Source organism: Stegastes partitus, unplaced genomic scaffold, assembly GCF_000690725.1.
Source record: "Stegastes partitus isolate 25-593 unplaced genomic scaffold, Stegastes_partitus-1.0.2 Scaffold883, whole genome shotgun sequence".
NCBI lineage: Eukaryota > Metazoa > Chordata > Actinopteri > Pomacentridae > Stegastes > Stegastes partitus.
The window spans coordinates 211,545-232,330 of record NW_007578614.1 but is presented as its reverse complement, the minus strand read 5'-3'; the positions used below and the strand labels follow the sequence as shown (position 1 = coordinate 232,330).

The 20,786-nt window shown below is 40.3% G+C and overlaps 1 protein-coding gene across 1 annotated transcript in view; it reads left to right on the top strand.

Annotated features, from left to right (window-relative positions):
• htr7c (5-hydroxytryptamine (serotonin) receptor 7c) overlaps window positions 1-15,026 on the top strand; it is a 30,578-nt gene extending 15,552 nt beyond the window's left edge. The window contains exon 2 of the mRNA XM_008293397.1: window positions 13,291-15,026. Coding sequence (XP_008291619.1) covers window positions 13,291-14,029 — 739 coding nt within the window. The 3' untranslated portion in view covers window positions 14,030-15,026. The remainder of the gene's footprint in view (window positions 1-13,290) is intronic.
• The last annotated feature ends 5,760 nt before the right edge of the window (window positions 15,027-20,786 follow it).

Genomic DNA, 20,786 nt, shown 5'->3' with positions numbered 1-20,786 from the left:
AAGAATCTTCTTGCTCTTAGCTAGACTTTTCAATATCTCTTATATTTCCACATCGCCAAAATAAAAGGTCAGTGAGAGAATAGGAGGTGGAGAACAGCACAGCGCTCAGTGTTTGCCTTTATGTTACATGGTCGTGTCTAGTGACTCAGGAACAAGTCGGCTACAACTCCTCCTCACTGTCCTCTCCTATTTGCCGAGCCATGAAATGATGACATATAATGGGCCACACAGCTACTTCGGCTATACTAACTGCTGGCTAGATGCCAAATTGTAAGAAAAGTGAGTTGGCTCAAAAGAGGAGCTGCCTGTGGTATCCTTGGTAACTAAAACTGTTCAATTCTTTTTTTTTTTTCTAAAAGGTCAGAAGTAAAACGGGAAAAAGTGGAGAATTAGATTCCTCCCCCACATCTGAGACTTCCTCTAAGCTTATTTAGTTTGTGAGGTGTCCTTTGAGTGAGGGAGTGCACTCGGTGACAGAACCAAAGGGAAGGTGACAAAGATGGAGGGGCTCTTCACCCTCACTCTCTCTCATCATCATGACAGCAAAAAGAAAGGAAGATGGACTTGCTGGCACATACTTATTCACCTTCCACTAACAGACTTTGGTGAAGAGCGAGTGAGTGCGCTCATTAATATTTACGGGACCGTTTTAGGTTGCAGATTTGGGGCTATTAGTGAGATGCAGCAGAAAATGCACATTTTGGTGCCTGGTAATAACACTTCACATGCCATATTACACTCAAATGAAATATTCTTTCTGAGCTGTGGCAAGCATGCACATGTACAAATTTAATTTTCTTCAAAGAGAGAAAGGCCCCAAGAGGCTTTGTTGCTGCATCACAAATCTGGTCACCATGACTGCCACCATAAAGGAAGTCCATTAAATAATTGTCAGGGAGCAGAAGATGGCTAAATGCATAACAAGCAGGCAAAAATCCATTCAGAAAGCAACAGAAAATGGTGTGACAAGGTGGATGGGTTTCCTAATCTGGACTCCAGCAACACAAAAAACTGTCTTCTCTCTTTCTGAAAAAGATTCTGACCCAAATTCAGCAAAAAAGGACACACCATATGCTCCATCTGCCCAAAGACCAGAGACACAAGGTGACTGAGAGAAGGCTCTGGTTGAGTGGGGAGTTTAGAACCATGGTTGTGGAAAATAAAGCCTCTTTGTTGTGGTGCATATGCAAATCAGGTCCTCAGCCTCATTATTTTTGCTTACATAATAGTTATTTATAGGTGAGAATTAAGGTTGTGACCAATATGCTGTTGCTCCACAATATTAACTACAAGACACAGGAAGCAATATGACCAGATGGAAACTAAATAACAACTAATGGATGAACAGCAACCAACTGGAGAATTGGCAACTATTTATAACTTAACGCCACATGTATAAATCCAGAAACTTGCTGCAATATTTTTGAATTAACCTTCTAAACAGTAGAACCTGTAAGGCACGTTATCGTGAAAAAATAAATCACAGAAATGACACCATTTATCAGAGGCCGTTAAGAATCATCATATTATCTGGTATCATATCCAGCAGTCTTTGTACTGTGTGTTTGATGTGTGGTTCCATCAAAATAATTCTTATCTAAGCTTAAAACTGATAATTCATGGAAATCACATTATTCTACATGTCTTTTAAAAACATTTGTTAAAAATAAACCCTTTACTCCAAGAGATTCTGTTAAAAAAATAAAGAAAAAAGTCATATTCACTGAACTGAGATGCCAATAATTTTCCCTTTATTGGTAACATTTTAGGGCACTTGGAAAAATCTGTTTTTTTTTTTTGTTTTTTTTTTAAAATTTTATAAAATCACTAGTCATTTATGATTTATGGCATTATAACTGTCTCATACTGCACAGAAGACATGTTTGTGTTCCCACTACTTTAATCCATGGTTGTGCCATTTCCATAGAAATGCATGAATTCTTATTCAAAGAAGATGAGGCCATGGTGAGTTAAAATGTGAAACGAAATGACAAAGGCCCACAAACTGCTTGTGGTTCAGAGGTTTTATATCTAAGGGAGTATGTAAGTGAAGAGAGAAATCAACAACAATAATAATATACATCCTGAAACTGATCCAATTGAAGCCACTTTATCCAAAACCATCTCTTCCAAAATGTCAGTAATGATGTTAGACTTATGGTCGATCTCAGACTGGCTCTATCTTAGCTACCTCAGAGTATCCTTCAAATTGGGAAGCAGGTAACCACAATACAAAATCACCACACTCAATCATGTAATAGGAGAAATAGAAAAAAAACACAAAAAGAATGTGTCAGAAAATGTATATAAGACCACAGAACTGAACTACATATACAATGTGCCAAGATGATCCAAACAGTGCTTAGATACTTATAAGGCTACAATGATTAAAAATAAATAACTAAACTAGGGAGCCTTCAGTAGAGGGACACAGCTGTTCAATGTATGCAGGTGTACCTGATCCTGTGTTTTACTGTGCACCTATTTGAGAATTATCTTGCCTTGATTTTGCCTTAAAATGATACATAATGTAACAAGAGCTTAGTTTGTCATGTAACACAGATATTTTTTATGGAGGGGAAGCATTTTGCTGTAATTTACGCCTACGGTTAAGAATCTAAGATTTATGACCTTGAGTTTGACGTTGACCTTTGTCTCAAGGTCATATGTTGCATCACCAGTTTATAGGCCTTGAATTTCTTCCTAAGTTAGAACACTAAACATGTGTCTTTTTGTGCATTTTCAGGCACACAGAGCTGTTTTTGGGAAATACGACCTTTGACCTCTGTAGCGGTCACCAATGCATGTTTTGACCCCAAAATCGAATCACTCCGAGAAGGGACCATACTGACGTCATATATGAAGTTTCAGGTTCAAACTCCTCTCCTGTAAAGTGCCAGACTGTTAACAGACAAGAAAAAAACAAACAAACAAACAAAAAAAACAGGCACACAAACACACAGGCACGAATATTCTATAACAAATACATCGAACTACCCACATTCAGTCATATAGGAATAGAAACAGGGAATAAGAATTTATAAAGTAGTGACTATAAATGTTACATACAGAAGGAATGTTAGATCTCCATCACCAAAATACCTAAAGATTAATAAAGACAATGTGCAAAGATGGTCCAAACCTTACTAATAAGGCATTATTTGTCAGTAAACTATGGTAACCTACATATATGAATATGTAGCGTCCAAGGCAATAACTGTTGATGCTTTAACAGCAATGAAACCAAAGCCAGTTGTTTGACCTTCAAGCATTTAAAGGCACAACCCCTAACCTTCACTCTGAATCCTTCTTGTCATGATGCACTGGGTATTATTGAAAATGTAGCTGGATGACTTCTTTCGAAGCAGTTTTCCCTCCCGCCAACACAACAACTGGTAATGGAATGAAGTGAGCCACAAATAACGTTGTCCACTGTATGACAGATTGACCAATAAGACGCGGATCACAGATAGATGTAAGCGCATGAGTGCTTTCGAAGAAAGACCAAGAAGAGCTGAGAAAAGCTCTCTAAGGCTGCCATTATCAGAAAGAAGGGGTCAAAACACCAGCAAGAGATCAGGGCCAGATGATGTCAGCGTCCGAGGGGATGGGGAGTCGGAGGAGTGAGCCAAAAACAGCAGAGAACAGTGTTAAATAATATGTGTGATGGGAGTTGCATGCGCTTTTTTTTTTTTTCTTAAAACCCAAAATGAACTACACATACTGCACTTACCTTAGCAGTGCTGTAATGTATAGACAAAGTGGTGCGTTGCAGCTTGTGATACAGCAGTGAGTGCTGACCAGAAACAGCAGCAGCAGCAAGAGAAAATAGCAGCAGCAGTAGTTTAAATCAGGTAACATGACACGACAACCACAGGTCAGTAGGAAGCAGCTCGCAGCAGCAACGAGTTGTCGGGCTACAGGCCATATTAATGTTGAGAAACAAACTTCAGTCTTGACCTTGAAAATAAACTGAAAAATAACTAATGGTAATTGCTAAAAAGTAGATCCGGTTAAGAGTTTTGGTGAAGAGCAGTCTGAGATTTGGAGCTGGAAGTTGAAACAGACAGCTCTAGTAGGGTTTTTTCATGACCTGGGTGGGTCTGCAGCAGCAGCCGAGCTGGATTAAACAACTGTCAGTGTCAGAAATGGTCTTAAAGGGTTTTGCCCGTAGAGACAATTTAATAAGCAACTTTTTAAATTTCTGTCCTTTTATTACATTATGTTCTGCAGCACAGAATGATGTGGCTGCACCTCATTATGATTCTACATTAGGGGAAACAACGTTCTGTTTGTTTTTCTTTAAACCAATCACAGTCATCTTGGACAGAACGAAGCCCAGGATGCAGCAAGGGACCCCTCTTCGTTGCAACATCTTGGGGGGAAATGTTGTGGAGCATTTGCATGCAGGGAGCGGAGCACTGCCATTAAAATGGTTAATTTACTGAAAAACAAGCAGGGCTGCCTTACTGGACAATTCAAATCCTCTGCAAAACATGACATGACAGTCACAGATCAGTGGAAAGCAGCTCACAGCAGCAATGAGAGAGTTGTCAGGTGAAAGGGCGATACGTAGAAGGTCTTTCAGGGTCCATTGGACCCCAAGAAAGAATATGTGCAAAATATTTGTTGGTATTTGTTAAAGACCTTTATACTATGTTTAATAAATTTTCTGATAAGTTGACATATTTTTGGTTCCAAAATGCATGACAAATGTCCCTGTTTTTAAATTGAAAGAAAAATCTTCAAAAATAAAAAAAAACAATACCGGTCACCTAAACCAAACGGCCTGGGGTCCAAAAGACCCCAAAAGTCCTGAATAGGGTTAATGTTGAGAAACAAACTTGAGTCTTGACCTTGAAAATAAACTGAAAAATAACTAAAGGTAATCACTGAAACGTGGAGCAGGTTAAGAGTTTTGGTGAAGAGCAGTTTGAGATATAAAGCTGGAAGTTAAAACAGACAGCTCTAGTAGGATGCTAGTCAGCTGCCTGAAAAGGATTTTGAAAGCAGTAGCACACAGACAGTGGAACGAGGAGGAGAACATTAGGTGAAATACGCAGCCAATGACAGGCTTATCCCCACAATCTACATCCAGGGAGTCAGACTATTGAATGGGCAACAACAGTGATGTTGGATTTGGGTGCAGTGCAGCACTGAATGCCTCCCGCAACCCATTATCCAAAAGATTGCTCCGTACGTCCAGTTTGATTAATATTGTGCCGCTCCTTCTTTTGCACAAGACTAGTCGGAACACCTGCAGACACTTTGTTGGATGACATGTTAAGAGTTTTTTAGAGTGTAAGCCAACCTTTAGTCACGGTGAAAGAATTCACCTTCAGCTATTGTCTGTGACGGTAATGTGTTGTCATTTTTTTATGTTTAACTTAGAAATTCTATTCCTTAACCACATCAAACATACATTTAACTAGCTCTGTTCTGTATAGCCTGTACGACATCTGCTGTTTGTCCAAGGACACTCGGCTCCGGCACCGATGGACACACTGTTGGCAGGGGAAACTATACATCACTGTGGCACTAATAGCTGCCCATCATCTCTATTGCTGTGAGAGCTAGTAAAAATCCAATAGTGACAGGTGGTGAGTTGTGCTGCAAAGGCCATAAAATATCCACGCTTCTGCTTTGCAACAATTAGGAGGAAGTAAAACAGACATCATAAAGGCTTCAGGTCTGAAAGTCAAAGGAGAGGAAGCGTCGTGTGAAGCTCGTCGTGTCTGTTGAGTACACACAATGATTTGGTAAATAGTTCACCATTTAAAAAGAAGCGTATGATTGCAACATAATTAGCAAAGCATAATAGTTTTTTTTTTTTTAAAGCACAGTCAGGGATGCCATCTGTAGGGGATTAAACATCAGAATTATTTAGGGACCCCACAGCTGGCCTGAGGTCTTGAATCATGCTGAGGATTATAGATCATTTTGTGTCACATGTGTATTGAAGCTGGACTTGGCGGACCCACATTTTCCCACGGTACCTCCAGGTAGTTAGAGGTCGCTACAGGACAATAAGCAAGCATCAATCTTAGTAAAAATGTTGCGGAGACAATTTGAAATAGTACCTTGCTGTTCGGCCAAGCTTGTAGACTAAGGTCTGTTATGCTTCACTAGCGGTTAATATTCCTTAATTGCACTCCTGAGACATGCCCCCTTGACTCTGTGGAATGGACAAGCTTCTTCAGGAGGTGGAGTCGGCTAAACATGAAGGTTACAGAGCTTGACTCAAGTACCTTGACACCACCTACACCACCCCTCCCCCCATATGTAGAATAATATATAACTTTGACCTTGCGTTGTAATTCATTGTGCATTTGTACTGTGAATTTGGGGAAGTTGTTCTTTTGATTTCATTGCTCTCTGCTTCTTGTGTTTCCAATTCAGGCCTAACACAGTTCTGTCAGGTTCTAGACAAAGGAATTGATTTCAAGGCACGTCAGCTGTCAAGTTGTCATGTTGGCAACTCAAACAGCTTCAGGAACCAGATCAAAATTTAAGTGATCACCAAAGTGTTCCTCCTGATCAGTGTCTGTGCAAAAATATAATGGCTGATCATCAAATAGTTGCTAAAATGTGTCAGTTTGGACCAAGGCTTTGGACCGACATTTCAAGTGAAATGCAGCATGGCCAAAAAGCAAACTGCAAAACTGCAGTCACCTCCTCAACATGAAAAACTCTAGATAACCATGGTCTTATTTGATCAAAAAAGATTTATTGAGTGTTGCATTCGTGCTCAGTCCTGATAAGGTTTGCAGAATTTTGACCTTTAAACTGTCGAGTAAACTTGACTTTTGTTTTATGTGGAAAATCCCAAACACCTTCCTCGACATAACGGCTAAAATAAGTGCCAACAGTTATTCACAGACTATCTGGCTGGAGGTTACATAGATTTCTGAGGGAAGAAGTATGTCTGTCCAGGGATGACTCAGTTTGGTTTATGTAAGAGTCTAAATGAGATTTAAAAATACTACTGCTGCTATTTTACTCACTCATTCTAACCTTAACCTTAGCAGAAGTCAGGGAACAAAACAGAACCTGACCTGAACAGGTGAAAGCATGTTTGAACTAAAAGTAAGACTGAAAGACTGAAAAAACAGATGGGAATTCTTCTTTGCGTTCTCGTTGAGAAGGAAATTACAGCTCCGGTGCTCCGGTGCACTCTGTGAGAGAAGCAGTTCAGTTTCTGTTTTTACGTCAGGTCCTCAAATAGTATAGGAAGAACTGAAGCACTGCTGGAGGACTTAAGTTGTTGTCTGTTGTCGGAGGAATCCCAGAATTCTCACTGGACAGATTTGGTGCTTCGTTGGGAGCAGCTCAGAATAAATAAATTCAGTTGTTGAAATAAGCACAGATGCATTTTTGTTGTTGTTGGATTTTACCTAAAGAATAACCTCAGATGGGCTCACAAAACCTATTATAACATTCTATACCTAAAAATCAAGAAGGACGCAGGCTCTCCTTTAATATAGTTTGTAGTGATCCGATCACAGAGTGAGAAATGAGTTGTGTGTGTTTTAGATATTCCCCATTTTTAGCACTCTCAATCATTTCATATAAACAAACCGAGCATAAAAGCAGCAAATACCCACCACTGACTGCTGGATAAAAAGCAACCGAGGTGCACTTCTCAGTCCTTCAGCAGGAGCAGTTTGATTCTAGTCGACGTTTGCATGTCTGCTGTGGCCGCTTCCCTCGCCCGCTGATAGACTGTAACAGAAAAGATCTCGCTAAAATGTACAACACTTGACTTTTTCACAGACTCCTTTTTAGAGATCCCTGCAGCGCTAGGACACAGGAATTATAAATGCCTCAGTGACATAAATGAGTGAGGATTCTCCAGTGGAAAGTTTCTGTGGTAATCTGACAGGCTGCTTCACCACCCTGTTACTTTTTCTTTTAGGAGAACTAAGTCTAAATTTACCACTCTGCTGCCCAAACCAACTGCTGCTTGGTTAATATTTCACTATGTATCCCCTCTCAGACGTAAAAGGTTTGTGAGGTGCTCTGGAGATGACTTATGACTGTTGCACACCGGGGCCAGTTACAGTGTTTCAGTGCAGAAAATAGTTCACTTTACTGCGCTCCAGCTAGAAGCCTGGTGGAAGTAATGGAATTCTCCATTAGCTTGGGCACACTGTTCGTCTGTGGCTTGGTAATCCCGGAGGGCTGTTGTGGCTGTGGATATGCCCCAAATCCTCCAGAGATATGAAAAAACCCTCTAAACGCCCATGTGTGTCACTGTTTCTGCTCAGCTCAGGCTGTTTTATAGGAGGTGATTATAATCCGCTGTCACTGGTTTTTAGCTTGATTATGTGCTTCCGCCGCTGTGTCAGGTGTCCCATATGGTTTTAAATATGCTATGCATTTTGCATAATGTCCGGCAATTTCATTCATGTTTCATGCCTCTGCATTAGCTCCAGTTTTGGCCAGAGGCATTATGCTGTCAGGTTGACCCCTTGGACTCTAGAGTGAACTAGTAACCCAGTCCTGGGTCAGTCCACATTGCTCAAGGTTCGGGAAGAGCAAAGTATGAGTAAATAAGTGAAAATGACCAAAAACACACTGGAGTTTGCATTAACTGCAATTTTAGTTGCATGAAACATTAAACATTCACATACAAAAACTATGGAGTAGTGAGAGTGCCAAATTACAAAAATAAATCAATAAAAGCAGAAAAAAAGTAAAAGTGGAAATAAAAAGAAGATTAAATAAAAAAATAAATAATGTGGCAATATAAAGCAATATTAATCAAAAATGAAAAAAGAAAAGGCTAATAAAAATAGAAATATAAAGACAAATAAATATAATAATAATTTTAATTTATTTATTTTATATTATTTTTTCTTTTTTTTATGTCACTTTAAAAGCAAAGGCACAACGACATTCCTACTGCGCACATTTTTCTGCGCCTATTTCATTTGCTTTTAAAGCGCTTTTTAAATGTTGCTTTAAAAGCAAATGAAATATACAGAAAAATGTGCACAGTAGGAATGTCGTTGTGCGCAGGCACAGAAGGAATAGTACACAAGTACGGACGCGCGTCCTTGGGACAGCATGTATCCCAGAATGCATTTCACGCCACCAGCGATAAGGAGAAAACTTTCAAAACTAATTCAATTTTTTTTTGTAACTACTACTGTTATTGTGACATATAATGTAGTTTTAAGGTTGTTTTAGGCAAGAAAGTTGTTGTATAAACATCAAATCTGTGGTCAATGGATCAAGATAAAGCCTGCTTAAAATTTTGCTCCAACGATTTCGGAGATGTGACTGTCGCGGTTTGACAGCTGTGATGGCAGTCTGGGTTCGCAGTAGCCGCCGAGAGCAGCCTTAAGTCAGCAAGACTTTCTGAAGTCTGCCTCTGGCTCTGAAGCAAATACTACACAGGTAAACACCTTCACTGCTAACAGAAAACAAGTTAATGAGTTAGATTACCGAGGTATGTGAAGGATAATTAACCACAAACGAAACTGGCACTTCTGGTTATTTTACCCAGCTCTTATCTCGTTAATATTTCTTAACAGTCGGACTTCTGCATCTGTTTTGAAGCAAATTATTACCTACTGTAACTTTTACACAGCTCAACTCCCTGAGGAGAAGCAACTTCTGCCGCTCACGATGCGAGATCTCTTTAACACTGTAAAAAAACGCCTTTAAATTTAGTAAGGGAGAGAAAAAATGAATAAAACAAATATTTTTAGGTTATCATTATTGTAGTGTTAACAATGAAATTAAGAGAAAAAAAGAATGACTTTAGAACTTAATTATTTAATTATTTACAAATGATTTCTATTTTAAGCTGTTTTTCCAGCAGGGTTACAAACTGACTCTGTGATCAAAGGTCACTGTTAGTTCAGGAATCACGTTTTCAGCCAGAACTCTACTCCAATTATGACAACATTTTACACAGTTGTCTTTCCTGGTCAGTATTCAACTCCAGAACAGAAGGCGAGATTTTGGCCATAGTTGACATTTAGTGAGATACAGAATTGGTGACACTAATCCTGGGTGCCCACCCTGAAACTGTGGTGACTGTATAGATCTGTGCTGCTAAGTTGAAGATCTCTGTGCAGTTTTGTAGCTTCTTTGCAGCAAAATCCATAGTTAAAGCTTTATCTACAAGTTGTGTTCTATCAGAATGAGCATCGTTTTCTAAGTCTGTCAACAAATACAAGGAATTAGACTGTTTATTGTTTCATGGAATGAGCTTACACTCTTCAAAGTCTTCACTACATGTGTTGTATGAGTCTTGGCAGACATGGATGTAAACTGGAAGTTGACCGGCTGGTGAAGGCTCACTTCTGTCACACTGTAATTCTGGTTGCAAATTACTGTAATTAGTCACATTCTGCAGATGCCATTATGAATAAAAAAGTTTTAAAAGCTGCTTTGATATAGAATTTTCACCTAAGTTTTTGGTTTCTTTCGGCTATCTTTAAGCTCACTGTTTTGGTTTTATGGTCGACAGCTTTACTGTTTTCATTCACTCGCACAGATCTTGTCAGCATAGTATTTATCTGATAAAAATTGTTCTTCCCTGCCTGCCAATGAACAGCAGATAGACAAATTAAGGGTAAACCAACATAAAGTGTCTTAGTAAGGTGTTGGGCTACCAAGTGCTGCAGGAACAGCTTCAGTCCTCCTTGGCATTCAATCTGTAAGTCTCGAGAACTTTACAGGAGGAATGCAAACCATTCTTACAAAAGATATTGTATCATTTGGTGTTTTGATGCAGCTGCTGGAGAGCGTGTCCAACACATTGGTCTAAATTCTCCTATAGGAGTTTATTTGGGTTGAGCTCTGGTCACAAAGGTCATAACGCATGATTCGTATTGCTTTCATACTTATCAAACCATCCAGTGACCCCTTGTGCTCCATGGATAGAAACATTACACAACTACCATCAGGATAGAAATGTTTCATCACAGGATAATGATGATCCTCTGAGGGAGCAAGTGGACCCAAACCATGCCATCAAAATGCCCCCCACAGTATAACGGAGCCATCAGACCCGACATCATAGGGGTTTGTTTGTTTTTTTTCCCCTTTCATTTGTAACCTGTTTAAAGATGGTGAGCACAGAGGAGCATTTTGCAGCTGAAAGTTACAATCAGGAGTTGGTGGATGGAATAGCAGAACTGAAAGAGAATGAATACTGATTACAATCATGAGCTGGACAGAAACATGACGATAAATGAATGCTACTGTTGCTGTCTGTGCTCACAGCTTTATGTCATGTCATATCAGCTTCAAAAGGGATGTTTCATTTACTTATTACTGTATGTATTTTTACATTTTTGCTGTATCCTGCTATTGCCTTTTTTAATTTCTCTGTGTCAGAATGAACAATATAAAACCCACCGGAGGTCTCACAGATGTTTGCATCAGCTCATCCTGCTGCGGCACATGCAGGAAGCTGTGTAACGAGGTGTTAAAATGACTGTTATCTTATTCAAAATGTCATTTGTCTCTGTAAGGATGGTGAGAGGATTTTGAATACAATGAGAGTGTGGTCTGAAAACAGTGCTGCCTTCTAAGGGGCTGAAGATGAGTCATAGTTGTGTAGGACTGCCCACCACCCGCCACAGACACACAAATATCCCCCCAAATAAACACCTTCCTCGTTACTGAATAATGCATTCAGAGAGGAGTGTTGCATTACCGGGTATCTATTACGTATTCCTGAGAATTCCCACTGCATGAAGTGTACTCATCTCAGGATCTGGCTTGCATCTATTTGACATTGCTCCCAGGATGTGTTTAGTCCCCCCCCCACAAGGCTTAAGTACATCTTAAGTAAGGGTTGTAAGCTAGTCAGAGCACTAGTTGGAGGGATTGGAGGACTGAATAAACAGTAGTTGTTATATAAGAGCCACTGAGTACAGCTAACCTGAGCCATGGGAACTTTAGGATGACACAGAAATGGTGTGTGGCACCTAAGTTTACATGGTAACCACAAAGTTACTGGAGAAAGTTATGGCATGAGGTTTATCTACTGTTTCTGTTGTTACAAATGTAAGCTGATCCATGGCAACAAACAATTGTTGTGTTGATGTTGATTAAAATGACGCATGTGTATCTGGCTAAACCGAGACTCTGTGCAGCCTTTTAAGGCTGATTAAAAATCAGATCTATGTCAGACGTGTGTGTGTGTGTGTTTGGAGGCGGGATACACGGGAGGGGGGATAATCGAGTGCTTTCAGTTGCAGTGCAGTTGTAGCTTTACTGTCCTTTCTAAGTGATTCTGATCTAGATCAATACTTCTTGTGCTGTCAGTTGTTAAGAGACTGCAGCTCACAGCACAGATGCTACACTACAGTGCCCTAACGAATAGTAATTTATAGTAGTAAAGCTAGAGTTATTTTGGCATTCAGCATGTTGTTCGACAACCAAGTTGTTTATTTAATAGATCTTAGATAACGTGTCGATTCCCCATTTTACCGTGCCATTTGTAATAATCTGTACTGTAGAAACATCGAGCTTGTGTGTAAAGATAAAGTAACTCTAAAGACTAGACCTGACTTCTTCAAGCTGAGCATCTACAAACCAGCTGATAAAGTGAAGAATCCTGTCCGAGTTGACTGAGCTGAATTTGATTTCCACAGCGGTGATAGCATCACCAGCGGACGATGAGGCAAATTGGCCAGTGCTCCCTAAAGCTTTTTATCTTATGATTAACAATAGAGCAGAAAAAAGAAAACCAGCCTGGCGACTTAAATATACAGCTTTCATCAATGACGCATTTGGTGCTGATGACGGCTGTGGGCATACAGCCAAAACATGCTGAGATGTACACAAAGATTTATCATTTTGAGAGAATAGTGGCTATTTTCCCAGTCTTGTACAAATCCAAGCCTTTCACACCTCTTTTTATCTTTATTTTTCTGACACCTCCAGCTGCTATTTGAAACCACTGAGCCGCCTGTTTGATTGATAGCTCCTTCTCCACCTGCTAAGCTCAAAGAGCCAAAGAAAAGTAGCAAATAACCCTGCAGGCAATGATAGATCTTATGACCCCTCATTGAAATGTCTGTCTTTGAAATGAGTGGACATTCATTTGATGCTGCTGCACTACAAGATTTCAAGTGTTTGGGTGCCTTGTAACTGATAAATGAATAAGCATTCTTGTTTTTGAGATGATGAAGCAGCTATATTAGAAGAGATGTTAAAGAGCTTTAGAGAAAATGTCAAGGTAACTTCAACTGCTTTCAGGCCTTTGTTGAAAAGCTGCCTGGAAGTTAATACAGATGCTTCTTCTGTGTCCTTTTCTTGCAGGTATCTGGGGATTACACGGCCTCTCACCTACCCAGCACGGCAGAATGGTCAGCTGATGGCAAAGATGATCCTGGGAGTGTGGCTGGTGTCAGCATCCATCACCCTGCCACCTTTCTGTGGCTGGGCCAAAAACGTCCACACAGCCGGTGTGTGCCTCATTAGCCAAGATTTTGGCTACACCATCTATTCCACAGCTGTAGCCTTTTACATCCCAATGCTGGTCATGCTGGTCATGTACTACAAGATCTTCAGGGCAGCTCGCAAGAGCGGCGCCAAGCACCGCTTCACCGACCTTTCGCGCCGGGAGCGTCTTGAAACGGTGGCTAATGAGGCGCTGAGAATGCAGGGCCTGAAGCCACCTGGTGTGGCAGAGGAGTGTGCCGCTTTGTCCCGCCTGCTGAACCGTGAGCGCAGAAACATCTCCATCTTCAAGAGGGAGCAGAAAGCAGCCACGACACTCGGGGTGATTGTGGGGGTCTTCGCTGTGTGCTGGTTGCCATTCTTCATCCTGTCCACTGCCAGGCCCTTTATCTGCGGAGTGGAGTGTAGCTGCGTGCCCATTTGGCTGGAGCGCACACTACTCTGGCTAGGCTACGCCAACTCCCTAATGAACCCCTTCATCTACGCCTTCTTCAATCGCGACCTGCGCTCCACATATCGCGACCTTCTCCGCTGCCGTTATCGCAACATCAACCGCCGGCTGTCTGCCGTGGGCGTACATGAGGCTCTCAAGGTGTAAAGCGTGGTTGTTTAGCAGCATATATTGTGGGGTTTGGTGGCCCTGTGCTTGTACGCTTGGTGCTCAAAGGGCGACATGTACACAGGAGGCCTGTAGATAAGATGCAGACTGACAGAATGGGAGTCTCTTTTGGTGGCTCTGTGGCCCCTCCGCAAAGGCAGAGAGACGGCACCATCACTTCAGTGTGTGTGTGTGTGACTCAGTCATTCTATTTTTGGAAAGAAAATCATAGAGCGTACTTGATGGACTATTCAAGTCGACACTGCTTTTGTGCATATGCCACAATTTTGTCCTGGCTCCGGATTTATGGTGGGATAATGCAGTGACAAAGGAAATGACATGTAAACACGATCAATCACCCGAGGGCTTTCAAAGAGAACAGAAAGCAAAGAGATTTCTGTATATTACCAAAATTGATGTTTGATAAGGAAAAACATTTGTTTTGTGGCACAGTGTCTTCTGAGCATCTTCATCTTGACACGTGTTTGAGCACATCCCAGATTCTTGTTTCAAACAGGAGAACAGTTTGAGATGCATTGTGCTTGGTGCCAGGATTACATATTATTTCTATCACTTTATCACTAGTTATTAGTGCTTTCAATTTGGTCCTCTCACTAAATTTAACAGGAGCACCTTAGATGTTTAACAAATGTTTAAAATTGAATGATCCCAAAAGGAACAGAGATGAGTGGAAAAGAGTGTTTAAACGCAACATGATGGGAACCTTTATCCACTCATGATATCTCAATGTTTGTTATTATAAAAGAGTTTGTTTAGTGTCTGCATGAAACATATATGTCTAACATGCCACTGTATTCATAAATCAAAAGAGAACTTGGCTAGTGACAGTTTGGCAGAGGTGTGTTCATGGTTTACCCCAACACTGAATCGCACAACTTGAATTCAACTCATTACTGTATGTGTCAGAAACCATGATACTGTGGACTTTTTCCACTCTCAATATTTTGCCTTGATCGGTTTCATTCCACATTTGACTCCTGACCATCTTAGCAAACTAAACCTTTTCACTTTAAGAAGTTACATGTTCTTGAGAGTATTTCTCTCCACTTGTCAACACTGTTTCTGTCGCCCTTCTGAAACAGGATGTGGTCGCTTCCCTCCCGACTACACTCGCATTTTGATCTTTTCATTGACCTCTAAGAAAACGTGTCAAATGTCATCAGTCGAGCAGTGTGTGCTTTTTCTACCTCGATTTTTTGAAAATACTGTACATTTTCTCCAAGCAGATGTACCGCTGTATCATTTTGTAATTAACTGCTATTTTTTATTGTGTAAAATCGATCTGTCTACAACTGCGTGTGGGTGCTTTGTGTGACCGCTTTGTCATTACCTTGATAAAACAAGCTGGGGGAGTGGCAAAGCATTTCATCACTTTGTAAATAAAGAAACACTTAAAATGTCTCTGTGGTCTACATTGGTCACCTCAGATGACATGCATTCATGAGAACTCAGTGGAGTCCTTCAGACTGACAGTCTTTTCATTTAAGAGACAGTCTACACAGATCTTCTTGTGTTCCAGCGTCACAAAGAATTTCTTCATCAAATGCCTGATGCACACAGATTTTCGTCCAAAATTCATCGTCCTGTCTGAATAGATTGATAGGTCTACTGCGAGAAATAGAGACACACCTTATGGCCTGCTAGCAGCCTTTAAAACATTCATTTCTTAAAGAATTAGCACCAAGGCCGTTGTGCTACTTCAAGGACTCTGGAGACGCGTTTGATGATGCTGACCCAAAAAAGATGCCTTTATTCTCTGTGTGCTGGAAGCAAAATCTTTTATTCAGAGTCAGGGTGACAGCTGTCTGCTTGCTTTCATAACTGAAACTGTCCTCTGAAACAAGGATGAGGTAGTGTTTGACATGTGATGTGTTGTGTTTTGTGGTCAGAAGGTATGTAGACAGTCTAACCAGTGGGGTATCAGTTTCACTTGGTGTGACGACTGGAGGAATCATGAGTAACAGTTAAGATTTTGAAATGAAGTTATCAGCTCTGCACACACTTATTTGGTTTGCGTTAAGCATGAGAATAAAATGTTCATCATTTAAATATAGTGGAAAATAAGCAAAAAGTCCCAATACGACAGGTTTGGTGCAAACCAAATGAGTAGAGTCCCCTGAAGGGCAACTTCAGGTTTCCACATTTGTGTAAGTTGACCGATGTGGTCTTTGGGTAGGGATACGGTTCCATTCATACTACAGTGTACACAGCTTACTAGGGGTATGCATCAGTGTGATGGTCACATTACACCTCACATTGCACACAGAAAAAAGGCTAAGACGCTTTCTTTGATTTCACCCTTTCACAGAATATAGCAGTGATTTACAGATTGGGCTGTAGCAGCATGTCAGTGATCAGTCCTGAAGTGTGCCAAATGGTATAAATTGCCTGAAGCCAGAGTTTGCTGCTTTTCCATCCCAAGCACAGTGGGCGGATAAAGCACAGGATCTCTGGAGAACTTGGAACTTTCCAGTGCTTGGGAACTGTCGTTTGAAGTCTGGTGCAAATCAAGGCACTTCCAAAGTATGGCAGCAACTTCTTCTATTATAACTCTTTTAGTGATCAATTAGAAAGGCCTGAATGGCAGCAAATGTCCTAACGCAGTGTCTCCTCAAAACAAACATTTGTTTCATGTACATTTGTTTTCCTGCTGCATGCATAGTCAACACATCTACCGTACATACAGTACATATCGTCCATTTTGGGCTTCACGCAGATGTTTGCAGAAGGGTCCACATAGACCCTCAATGACTTTGGGCAGATGGCGAAATTGATGACATGTGTCCTTGTGGATGCAGGAAGTCATATACTGACATTTAGTGACAGTGGTTCTTTAGGGTAAATGATGCGGTTAGCATGCTAACATGCTCACAATAACAATGTAACACCTGGAATAACATTTTTTTGGTCATTGGGTGGCCAGACCCCGAGTCAACATGATAGTAACATTTTTAGATCAGCTGCTGTTTGCTAACCTTGTCTGTCATTTGGTGTTGGACAGCAAGCAGTGCAGTGGGTTTAAAGATCTTTTCTGCTGAAAACAGCTACTGCTTTGGCTGGAAACTACAATAATGAGAGCTGCAAGAATCAAGCATGGATGTTACAAGATAGATACTCACTACATAGAGAATCATGAAATTCTGTGGTATGACACATGTCCCACCCCTCCCCACAAAGAGTCAAACGCCTGCTCTGTAGCAGCTGAACATTCAGCCAATTGTGTTGTTGCACAGATGTAATTTTGCTGTCTTAAATCTGTGCTCACTTAAACCTTTTTTTAAACCACATTTTGGGCCAAAGTCACCAAAATCTTTGAGCAGCTTTTTCAGATTTAACTGCTGATTCTGTGCATTTAGTTTTTATGTTCTGGAGACCACGGATATTTAAATTATGGCTCGCTCTCCATTCATTTAGATAGAGGCCTGATCTTGTTAGTCACTGACATGGCTGCTGAGTGGTGAGATTTGTCAATAAGGCCTTTGAGTGAACTGAGAAAAATGTGATATTTCAGTCTGGAACACAGCGATGGACACTGCCACCACTAATGTGGCTTGAATGGCTCAAAACTGCAAAGGTTGCTGTAGATGTTCTTGGTTTTCCCAAACAAAGTTAGGTTAATTTCATTGTAATTCAGTAGAAACCTGGACATATGGCATATCGCTCTGAAATCAGTCCAAATTTAGAGCCTCTTTTATTATATCTACTGTCATATTCCAAAAATGATTTGGTTGTTTGGGTTGGCGGTGCACTTGATAATTTCCAGCATATTACCGTCTGTCAAATGATTTGGTGGGACAGTTCCCAAATGAAGCATAAGGACTTTTCTAATTATACTTTTCATTCTCACCACGAGTGGCTCTCTTGATCAAGAGATCGCTGTTATGCAATTCAGTACTGTTTCAACAATAATAAAAACTCATCTGAGAGTCCTGGGGACATTTTTTAGTTAAAGAGGGCTTTGTGGACTAATGTGTATCTATTTCAGGCACAGAGTTAAAAAAAGCTTTGAAACTCTCTGGAGTAAAGAGCAGGAACGTGGCCTCAGCCAACATGTTGACATTTTGTTTTAGCACATGAAATAGCATGCAGCCCTAGCGGATCTTGTGCATTGCCTTTAAGATGTCCAGTCTCGCAGCAGCCATGTCAGCAGACATTACTCGCGGGGAATGAGCACCACTGTGCCTGGGAGGAGTGCCCGCTCTCTCAGTCAATGTGGCTTGCCTCCTGCCCTGGCGCCTGATGTGTGTCATCACTATCAGTGAACGGGAGACGGGAGTGAAATGTTTACGTGTGATGTAGTATATTCATCAACTGGAAAAGAGTAGTAGCAGATGAGTCTTTCACATATGCTGCCCACAGGCTCAGTTGCCAGTTCTGACAGGCAGTGGGGGCTGATGGGGAAATATACACTCTCGCTTTGCTATTTTTAATCTGCCCCAGTAATTAAGTAGGGAAGCTTTGATTAAGCATGGGGAAAGAGATCTAAAGCTCCACAATTTTACTATCTCTCAATGTGTCCCTCACACCCCCGCATGAAAACACTGACTGAGAGAGAGCCCTTGTGCGATGCTGAATACAGCAATAAGACTATATGGTGACCAGCAAGTGATAAAGGTAATAGTTACTTACATTTCTACACAAAGGATTGCTATTCATTTTACCTGACTTTACTTGCACAATATTTGTGTTTGTTTTTGATTTATGACACACATTCATCCGGTATTATAGTCATACATAGACATCATTCATAGACAATATATTTCAGATTTAATGAAAAAAAAACAACAAAAAAAACCCACGACATATTCAGTCACCATATAGAGACTGTTATGCATTGAACAAATCTGATCTTCTATGAAATCTGTATGAAAGCGTGTGTATATTTGATGTTCTGCATGCAACATTCAGAACCACTGGATGCTGGTGGAACACCTACATCTCAGACTAAAACAAACGAGTTGTCGGCCACATCTTTTTTTATTTTTTTATTTACAACCAGAAAGGTTTCATATATCAGAGCTAACAAAAAAAAGAATCCTACCATAGTCATTTGCCCAATAAACAGTAGTAGAGACTCACACTGAGCTGAAAATAAAACAAATGTACATAAATTAGGTAAATAACACAAATCATGGCTGCATCAGGTGAAAGCTCTGGACTGCACTTTTGCTTGCAGTGCAGTGTGGGAGCTCACTTTTGGTTTGTGTATAAGTACAAGAAGGGCAAACAATTTCAAAGGGAGGACCTCATATGCACTCGGATGCACGACTGGACTGGCTGCCATAAATTAAAGACAGTGGAGCCTGGATTACAACACATACACAGAGGAAGTGTGACTTTAATCTTTGCTAAGACCACCATTACACCACTACATATTTACATGGTAGGTGGTTGTTTGCTGCTATATTAATGCTACATTTGTGTTCAAAATCTTACATATCACACTTTTAACTTTACCAGTAAGTTCAGTATGTACAAACTTTGGTATATTGTTCCAGCCAACCCGGGTGTGGTGAGATAAAGTGGGTCAACGGGGTTGTGAGATCATTGCCAGGTAAGAAACAAGTTAAATAAATTCCATTAAACAATCTCTAAAAAATGATTAAATTACAAGTGTCCAAGAAGGAAACAACATTCACAGCATGTAGACACATGGGCCAGGATAAGGAGTTGCAGTAATATATATATGAAGAGTTCATTTGCAAAAACAGATAACTCCATTTTTGTAGATTTTCAGAAAACTTATTTTTCAGTTGTTTGCTTCAGATAACATCAATCAAACTGAAGTTGAGTGGATTTAACTCAGTAGAAATGACATGACAAAAATAGAGATAACTTAGGTTTGATTGATATCGTCTCAGGTGGACGATGGAAAAGTGGGTTGCTGAAGGTTTGTGAAGATGGAGTTATCTTGTTTTTGCAAATGAACTCTTCATATATGCCTGATGTTCTTGTAATTCAGTCATACATGTTTGAACCAGAAACCATCTCTGAAGAAAAGTAATGATATGAAGAACCTCATCCTGCAAGTTGACAGGATTGGCTCCTTTGATTTGCTATATATATAAAAACCCTAAAAGTCGTCAGTACGCTGAAGTTTCATGATGTAAATGTTCAGCTGTGATGTTGATTGCTCATTTCACTTTAGATTTTCATCAAAGTGGGTCCATCAGGTGCCATGTGGTTTTGTCTATTAAATAAACAAAAGCAAACTGAAAAGAAGCGCCAAATGTTACACAATATTTATGCTCTGTGTATCTGTATGAAGTGCACTGTTTCCTTGAAATCTAATAAGTGCACAAATTGAATTTCCTGCCTCATCATTATTGCATTTATCGGACTCAATAATCAGTTGAAAAGTATGAAACCAGTGACCAGGATATATATTGCTCATTACACGGTAGCGTGTGTACATAAAAACAAAATCAGTACCTGCTCATAAAAAACTGCTAAACATGATTGCTAGTTGTGAAAAAACTCAACAATGAACCTTTAAGATGTTTTGCAACAATATAATGCTTTTGTATTTCCTCGTGCAACACTGAAGTGAGCTCTTGAGTGTCACAGCAGAACTGAGCAGTCAACACAATCAGATATAGACAAAGACAAGCTAGAAACTACAATCACAGCGCACAGAGCTTACGCTTTGTTAGTTTGTTTGACTGTGAAGCGTTGATTTTATACCTCCTGTGGGCACAAAAATGTAAATTTAGGCAAATCTAACACAGCAACAGTG